We start from the raw sequence: 9,611 nt of genomic DNA, 5'->3' as shown, positions 1-9,611 counted from the left end.
GGGATGTGCAGGTTAGGGTGGATTGGCCGTGCTAAATTACCCCATAGTGCCCGGGGATGTGCAGGTTAGGGTGGATTGGCCGTGCTAAATTACCCCATAGTGCCCAGGGATGTGCAGGTTAGGGTGGATTGACCGTGCTAAATTACCCCATAGTGCCCAGGGATGTGCAGGTTAGGGTGGATTGGCCGTCTAAATTGTCCCATAGTGTCCAGGGATTTGCAGGTTAGGGTGGATTGGCCGTGCTAAATTGCCCCATAGTCTCCAGGGATGTACAGGTTAGGGTGGATTGGCCTTGCTAAATTACCCCATAGTGTCCAGGGATGTGCAGGTTAGGGTGGATTGGCCTTGCTAAATTACTCCATAGTGTCCAGGGATGTACAGGTTAGGGTGGATTGGCCGTGCTAAATTACCCCATACTGTCCAGGGATGTGCAGGCTTAGGTGAGTTAGCCGTGGGAAATGCAGGGTTACAGGGATAGGGTAAGGGGGATGGGTCTGCGTGAGGTGCCCTTTGCAGGGTTGGCGTGGACTCGATGGGCCGAAAGGCCTGCTTCCACACTGCAGTGATTCTATGAGGTACCAGAATGACAACCAATGTTCAGGGAACATGCCACATCATTAACCAGTGCCTTCAGTGGAGAAAACATTTCAGGACATTTTCTTCAGTCTGTCCCTGAATCTGTTTGAACCATTCTGAATAAATCTTATCTCACACGATTTAGCATCTTCCAAGCCTCTCTGAAATAAGCCCTAATTACAGCCTTCAAGGAGTCATTTTAATTGTTAGGCAGGGGCGTACAATGGATGGTTACAAATCACCCACTATGTAGTCTGTCTGACATGAATAGAAAAACAAACTCGTATAGACAAAACTGCAAATATCTACTTTACAATCCCACACAAAAGCCACATGCTGCAGATGCTGGAAATCTGGAAGAAATACAAGGAGTGCTGGAGAAACTCAACAGGTCTGGCAGCATATATGGAAAAAGAAATAGTTAATGTTTTGAGCGCGGTGTGACTCTTCTTCAGAATTCTGAAGAGTTCTCTGAAGAACAGAATTCTGAAGAAAAGTCATACTGACTCAAAACATGTAGTGATTGGAATGAGAGCAGCCAGCTGCACCTCCTAAAATATGAATTCCCCAATTGGAGCTGTTAACCTGGGCCAATCAGGGAGCTCTGGCTGACAGATATATACAGAAGTCTCGCTACTATTTCAGTGGTCGCATGGGTGCTTTCCTAGTGGTGGAAATATTGCGTAAAACTTTTTTTTGCACAATGGTGTCTTCACTGAGTCACTGCACTTAACATACATGTAGACAATGTGGGTGTGTGAGAAAAAGAGAATAAAATACAATCAGGAGAAAAAAAAAGGAAAAAAAAATAAACAGGGGATTCAGAATCTCTTAAATTCAGGAAAAGAAAATAAACAGGAGTCTCAAGGATTCTCCTCATTCTCAGGATTGGCTCTCAGCTGGCTGGTTCAGAATCCATGTACTGTGCCCGTGTAAATAAAGGGCGACTTGGGGATGGGATAGTGGCCTCTGTGCAGTTACTTCAACGTGGTAACTCTATCTCTCTCTCCACAGATGCTGCCAGACTTGCTGAGTTTCTCCAACAATCTCTGTGCATTTCTTTTTTTGTTCATATTGCAATCAGTTAGAATTATCTCTCTCTGTCTTCGTTCCAGTCTTTTCTCACTTTTCATGAACTTGTCCTTGTGGGGTTAGCTTCCTGGCCTTTCTCTACAGTGCCACCCAGCTCTGAATGTCTCTGGGATTTCTTGGTGACTGTAACTTGGACGCAGTTTCTGAGGTGAAGTCCATTCTGGTTCTGTTACAGTTCAGCCACTCACTTGCAGTTCACCGTTTTGATAATGAGTTGAAGATTCCTCGTTTGTCAGTTGCTGCGTTTCAGTTTGAAGGAGAGGGTGATACTGGTGGGTACTATTCACTTGGGCCCATGTCTTCAGGAAGGCCTCTGCTCGCTCATTAAGAGCAAGATTGTCTCCAGACATGAGAGAGACAGGGTCTGGCAGACATTCTATATCTCCCATGCCCCTCGAGTCACATGCTGTTTCTCTCACACATTTCTATCTCTGGTGATTAGGTGAACAGACGGAATACGAGGTGCTGCTCCTCCAGTTTTCTGGTGGTGTCATTGTGACACTGGAGGAGGACCAGGATGGACATGTCACCCAGGGAGTGGGAGGGGGGGTTGCAATGGTTCGCGACTGGGAGGTGTTGTCATTTGTCGCATACAGAGCACAGGTGCTCTACAAATGAACCTTCCACATCAGACAGATGTTCACCTGCACATGCGTCAATATGGTCTACTGTATCCTCTGTTCCCAATGTGGCCTCCTCTATGTTGGTGAGACCAAGCAGAGGCTCGGAGACCATTTTGTACAGCACCTGCACTCTGTATGCGACAAATGACAACACCTTCCAGTCACGAACCATTTCACCTCCCCCTCCCACTCCTGGATGACGTGTCCATCCTGGGCCTCCTCCAATGTCACAATGATGCCACCCAGAAACTGGAGGAGCAGCACCTCGTATTCCATCTCAGGAGCCTACAACACAACGGCCTAAATATGGACTTAACCAGTTTCAAAATCTCCCCACCCCCGGCCTCGTCCCTTGTCCAACCCTCCCTCTCATCCCGCCTCCTTGACCTGACGCAACTTGTCCATCTTCTCTCCCACCTATCCACCCCTCCCACCACACTGACCAATCCCCACCACTCCCTACCTGCACTCATCTAACACTATCCCAACTACCTTCCCCAGCCCAACTCCCCCATCTCTATTTATATCTGAGCCCCCTTCCCCCTTCCCCATTTCTGAAGAAGGGTCCCGACCCGAAACGTCGACTTTCCTGCACCTCTGATGCTGCCTGGCCTGCTGTGTTCCTCCAGCTCCGTACTGTGTTAAATCAAATTTATGTGACACAATTTCCCACGCACAAAGCCATGCTGACTATCCCTAACCAGTTATTTCCTTTCCAAATGCATGTAGATTCTGTCTCTCAGAATTCCCACCAACAACTTACCCAGCACTGACTGTTGCAAGGCACCTTCTTCCCCTCTCAACCCCTGGAGCCATACTGAACATAAAGCAATGGCTTTGTCTCCTTTAGGGATCGTGGTTGGACAGCTATAGCTCTTTATGGAATCACAAAGCTCCCTTGGCCCTCGTTGGCTCCATGTTCACATTGGCCGATCCCAGCTCAACTGCTGGGCCCAACGATCTCTGAATCCAGGAAGATCTTCTCTCCGGCCCTTAGTGTTAGAATCTGGCCCTCTGTCCCTGATTGGACGACAGGCTTGCTCCCAGACCTTTCATTAATTGGGACATTATAGCTTTCATTGAAGGTTCAGGACTCAGTAATGGTCCCCATTCCCAGTTTCTGAGCCCCGATGAGAAATCTCTAGATTGCTATCATGAATGAACTATCCTCCAATATCCCTCACTAACCTCCTGCTGTCTCTAATGACTTTGATGAAGTGGATCCTGCTACACTCATATTCAAACACAATCTTCCAAACTCCATAAACCTGACAGTGCAGATCACTACTTCCTGTAAAGACTGCAGCTACAAGAGTAGATCAGAGGCGAGGAATTCAGTGAGTTGTATCTCATCTCCTGACTCTCCAAAACTTGTCCACCATCTACAAGGCACAAGTCAGGAATGTGATGGAATACTCCCCACTTGCCTGGGATGGGTGCAGCTCGAACAACACTCAAGAAGCTTGACTGGCACCACACCTACACACATCCACTCCCTCCCCCACCAATGCCCAGTGGTTAATGTTGTGCCATTATTTTAAAGGTAAAGGTAAAGCCAGGGCACTACAGACCAGGGAGCCCAACATCAGTAGTGAGTAAGTTGATGGAGGGGATCCTTGAGAGATAGGATCTACAAGCATTTGGAAAGGCTGATTAGGGATAGTCTGCATGCACCATCTATGAAACGGGCTGCAGAAATTCACCAAAGATCCTTAGACAGCACCTTCCAAGCCCATGACCACTGCCATCCAGATGGTGAACAGCAGCATCTGCATGGGAATATGACTGCCTGCAAGCTCCCCTCCACGCTACACACCACCCCGACTTGGAAATATATCACCGTTCCTTCACTGTCACTGGATCAGAATCCTCGACCTCCCTTTCTAATGGCACTGAGGTATAACCCCCACCCCAGGGGCTGCAGCTGTTGAAGATGGCGGCTCATGAAGCGGTGTACAAAATTATGGGGGTCGTTAACAGGGAGAAACCTTTTCCCTTAGTAGAGGAGTCAATAACTAGGGGCACAGGATTAAGGCAAAGGGCAGGGGGCTTAGAGGGCAGTGCATGGATAATTCTTGCATCCAAAGGATGAAGGTATCTGGAACTCAAAGTGGTAGAGGCAGGACATTTAAGAAATATTTAGAGAATCACTTTGAGGTATTGCAGCATACAAGGTCTAGTGCTGGAAAATGGGTTTAGAATAGATAAGTGCTTGATGAATGATGGTCCAAAGGGCCTTTTCCGAATTCGATGACTCTATGTGCATCACGTTTTCTGGGATAATTAGGGATGGACAATAGGTGCCGGCTTTGGCAGTGACTCCCACACCCCACCCAAGATTTTTTAAAACAGTGGCCTGGCTAGATGGATACAAAACTGTCTCGGTCATAGAGGATAGAGGGTAGCAGTGGAAGGATGTTTTTCAGAATGGAGACTGGTAACTAGTGGTGTTCCACAGGGATCAGTCTTAGGCCCTCTGTTGTTTGTAGTATATAGAAATGATCTGGAGGAAAATGTGGGTGGTCTGATAACCAAGTTTGCAGATGACACGAAGATTGGTGGAGTTGCTGATAGTGGCAACGATTGTGAAAGTATACAACAGGATATAGATAGATTGGCAACTTGGGCACAGAAATGGCAGATGGAGTTTAATCCAGACAAATGCGAGGTGATGCATTTTGGAGGATCAAATTTAGGTGTGAATTATATTGTAAATGGCAGAACCCTTAGGAACATTAATACCCAGATCTGGGTGTGCAGGTCCACAGTTCCCTAAAAGTGGAACACAGGTGGCCAAAGTGATTAAGAAGGCATATGGCATGGTTGCCTTCATTGCCTGTGGCATGGAGAACAACAGTTGGCAAAACACATTGCAGCGATATAAAACCCTTGTTAGGCCGCATTTGGACTACTGTGTGCAGTTTTGGTCACCACACTACCAGAAGGATGTGGAAGCTTTGGAGAGAGCGCAGAGAATGTTCACCAGGATGTTGCCCAGTCTCCAGGGCATCGCCTATGAGGAAAGGTTAAAAAGACTGGGATTATTTTCACTGGAAAGACAGCGGCTGAGAGGAGATCTGATAAAAGCCTACAAAATTCTGAGAGGCGTAGATAGGGTGGATAGTCAGAGGCTCTTTCCCAGGGTTGAAGTTTCAATTACAAGGGGGCACAGGTTCAAGGATAGAGGGAGAAAGTTTAAGGGAGATGTGTGAGGGAAGTTTTTCACACCGAGAGTCGTAGCAGGTTGGAATGCAATACCAGAAGAGGTGGTGGAAGTGGGCACATTGAAGATATTTAAGAGGCGGCTAGAATGGTACATGAATAGGGAGGGAATAGAGGGATACGGATCGAAAAATGGCAGGTTTGTTTTTAGATTAATTAGGGCTTGATGGTCAGCACAGGCTTGGAGGGCCGAAGGGCCTGTTCCTGTGCTGCATTTGTTCATTTGTTCATTTGTTCAATTCGGCCTTCTGGTTACCATCCCTTTCGACAGTGGTAACTGTTCCTCCTGATTTACTTTCTCCAAACCCTTCATGGGTTACATCGATGAGAGAGAGGGAGGGAGAGAGACAGAGAGACCAAGGAAAAGCTCAACAATGTCAAAAAAGCAATGGAAGTGAAAGATGGAAGGGAACAGAAAAAGCAAGGAGTGAGACAAGGAGAGAAAACAGCAATAATGAAGCCGTTGCGCTTCTGAAGACATTTCCCACCTTCATGTAAATGTTGAGATCTGGAATCCGCTTCTCTGCAATTTCCTGTTTGTGGCCGATAAAGACTTTCCCTAAGACAAAAACAAGGACAGCCTGTTAGAAATGGGACAAACAAAGGGGAAGGGATTGATCTGAGTCAAGAAACATCTAGCCCGCCCACTTGCACACAGAATATCACCCTACAGAGATTGCTGCAAAATATTCCAGTCAGTATACAGGCCCTAATCCCAGTGGAGATGAGAACAGGCCGTGTGACTGGAGGTGGTTTGTTGGCAGAAGATCGAGGAGCCAGCACTCCAGGTAGGTTTTGCGACCTGCCCGTCCTTGCTTCACATCAACTACAGCCACAGATCACACTGACGGTCCAGTTTTTCAATGCAAAACTTAGAGACAATGCACCACTATTTTGAGGCAACCTCTCTCTCTTTTCTAGCCCTTGCTTTTAAAAAAAAATGTTCATTCACAGGATTACCGGCTGGACCAACATTTATTGCTCCTCCCTAATTACCCAAAACTTGTCCACCATGTACAAGGCACAAGTCAGGAGTGTGATGGAATACTCCCCACTTGCCTGGATGGGTGCAGCCCCAACAACACTCAAGAAGCTCGACACCATCCAGGACAAAGGTGTTAAGCTGCCTTCTTGAACCACTGTAGTCCATATGGGATAGGTAGATCCAGGATGCTGTTGGGAAGGGAGTTCCACGTGTTCCACTGAGTGACACTGGAGGAAAGCGATCTAGCTTTGGAATGTGGCTTGCAGGGAAACTTGCAAGTATTATGTTTCCATGCATCTGTTGCTATTATCCTTCTAGATGAGAGAGGTTCGGAAGCTGATATCTGGGGAGGCTTCAGTGAATTTCTGCAGTGCATCTTGTAGATAGTACACACTGCTGCTACTGAGCGTCGGTGGTGGAGGGAGTGGATGCTTGTGGATGTGGTGCCAATCAAGCGGCTGCTTTGTCTTGGATGGTGTCGAGCTTCTTGAGTGTTGTTGGGGCTGCACCCATCCAGGCAAGTGGGGAGTATTCCATCACACTCCTGACTTGTGCCTTGTAGATGGTGGACAGGCTTTGAGGAGTCAGGAGGTTATTTGTCATAATATAAGAAACTGAGAATGGATATGGTGGTATTGAAGAATCCAACAGACATTCATCACAGCAAAATATTGTGCAAACATTACATTTCCCAGGCACCTAAATGTCTGGGTTAATATTAAAATACTAGGGTACCACAGGGCAGCATGCTCCCAGTAGAGTGTGATGCCTCAAGTGATCCCAGGTAAGATAGGGTATAATTTCTTCTGGTCACATGCTATGATGCAGTGATGATATCATGAGTATGCCTCTTAAAAGCACACTGGCATGAAAACGTGAAGAGATAACACAATGGTGGTGTACCATGCAACTTGAACAGGAGGATGGCCCAAAGATCATGAAGCAGGGATTCCTTATTCCACTAGCATCAAGTCATCACAAATGAAGGGAAATTAAGGTTTAGGAAGGAAGGCACATTGCATACATGGAATCGGGTTGAGGAAATCTTTTTTTTCCTTCTGTTTGAAGATTGAGATCTGCTTCCCCAAAAAGTTATCCTTTCCTCCAGAGAGGATTGGTTCAGCTGCTCTAAATGCCCTGCTCAGTGACCTCCCTCAGCTGCTGCTGGAAGAACTGTTACAGTGGAATTTGAAAACTTGGCCCCTGGTTTATTAGTACAGTGATATCACCGCTATGCGATATCAACTTTCAGAATGATTCAATCTTGCCAGGCAGCACCAGATGTTGGGGCCATCTGTCAGAGAGCTAGAAATGTAAAGGCTTGCAACCAACACGCTATTCCGGGAGGGGGAATTTTAATAATCCGAGAACTGCGCAGAAGAAAGCCTTTCAGTCCATTCGTGATAGAATCCCCACAATGTGGAAGCAGGCCATTTGGCCCGTCAAGTCAACACCAAATCTCCAAACAGCATCACACCCCACTAGCCTACCCTTGCATTTCCCACGGCCAACCTACCTAACCTGCATATCTTTGGACTGTGGGAGGAAACCCAAACAGACAGAGGGAGAACGTGCAAACTCCAAACAGATAGTCACCCAAGGCTGGAATCTAATCCCAGTCCCTGGCGCTATGAGGCAGCAGTGCTAACCACTCAGCCACCATGCTGTCCTGTGCCAGCCCCTTGGGAGAGCTGTCAAATCAGTCCCACTTCCATGTAATTTCTCCATAGCCTGCATTATTGTTTCCCTTTCCAATCGTTTATCCTTATTTGGTTTTGAAAATGATCTTAAATCTGCTTCCACAGCCCTTTCAGGCAGCACATTCCTGACAAAGTGAATCATTTTCAGTTTAAATCTTAATAACTAGAGCAAGACCCGATGTAACCTTTTGCGAAGTCATCCTGCCTCCGGCACATATTACACAGTGTCGTTCTGGAGGAACACAGGCGGCCAGGCAGCATTAGAGGAGCAGGAAGGTTGACATTTCTGAAGAAGGGTCCCGACCCGAACCATCAACTTTCCTGCTCCTCTTGACTCTGTCTGGCCTGCTGTGTTCCTCCAGCTCCACACTGTGTTATCTCTGACTCCAGCATCGGCAGTTCTTACTATCTTGGACAAACTTGCTTTGTTTTTACTGGAACGTCAGAGGCTGAGGAACGACCTGATAGAAGTTTACAAAATTATGAGAGGCGTAGATAGAACAGATAGTTGGAGTCTTTTTCTCAGGGTAGAAATGTCAATTAACTGGCAGACATATGTTTAAGGTAAAAGTGGGAAAGTTTAAAGATGGGAGAGGCAAGTTTTTTTTACACAGAGGGTGGTGAGTACCTGAACACGCTGCCAGAGCAAATGGTAGAAGCAGATACAATAGCAATGTTTAAGAGGCATTTTGGCAGAAACATGAATAGGCAGCGAAAAAAACCGCATAGGGGCAAAAGGTTTTTAATTTAGAAAGGCATCATGTCTTGGCACAGATTTGGTGGGCCGAAGGGCCTGTTCCCGTGCTGTACTGTTCCTTGTTCCGAGTTGAATTTCACTTGATCCCCCCCTCAGAGCTTCAGGACTCCACAGCCAGTGAAGTATTTGTTGGAATTGAGGTCACTGTTGTAGTAGGCAATGCAATGGCCAATTTGTACAGATCACAATCCCACAAATGGTAGTGTGATAATGACCAGAGAATCTGTTCTTTTGAATACTGATTGAGGGATAAGTATTGTCCAGGGACCAGGGCCTTTTTCACGATAGTGCCACGGGATCTTCTACATCCACCTGAGAGGGCATCTGAATGGTGACACCTCCGACGGTGCGGCACTCCTTCAGTACTGACCCTCTGACAGCGCGGCACTCCCTCAATACTGACCCTCCGACAGTGCGGCACTCCCTCAATACTGACCCTCCGACAGTGCGGTACTCCCTCAGTACGACCCTCCGACAGTGCGGCACTCCCTCAATACTGACCCTCCGACAGTGCGGCACTCCCTCAATACTGACCCTCCGACAGTGCGCTACTCCCTCAGTACGACCCTCCGACAGTGCGGCACTCCCTCAATACTGACCCTCCGACAGTGCGGTACTCCCTCAGTACGACCCTCCGACAGTGCGGCACTCCCTCA

At 47.3% G+C, this 9,611-nt stretch overlaps 1 protein-coding gene across 1 annotated transcript in view; it reads right to left on the bottom strand.

Annotated features, from left to right (window-relative positions):
• Positions 1-9,611, bottom strand: part of ncf4 (neutrophil cytosolic factor 4) — a 57,393-nt gene that overhangs the window by 35,842 nt on the left and 11,940 nt on the right. The window contains exons 3-4 of the mRNA XM_048617356.1: positions 8,384-8,486; positions 6,002-6,072 (exon numbers count right to left, since the gene is read on the bottom strand). Of these exons, the coding sequence (XP_048473313.1) occupies positions 6,002-6,072; positions 8,384-8,486 (174 nt within the window). The remainder of the gene's footprint in view (positions 1-6,001; positions 6,073-8,383; positions 8,487-9,611) is intronic.

Source organism: Rhincodon typus, chromosome 37 (genome assembly GCF_021869965.1).
Source record: "Rhincodon typus isolate 14 chromosome 37, sRhiTyp1.1, whole genome shotgun sequence".
NCBI lineage: Eukaryota > Metazoa > Chordata > Chondrichthyes > Orectolobiformes > Rhincodontidae > Rhincodon > Rhincodon typus.
The sequence above is the reverse complement of the archived record's forward strand: the minus strand, read 5'-3'. Positions and strand labels throughout refer to the sequence as shown.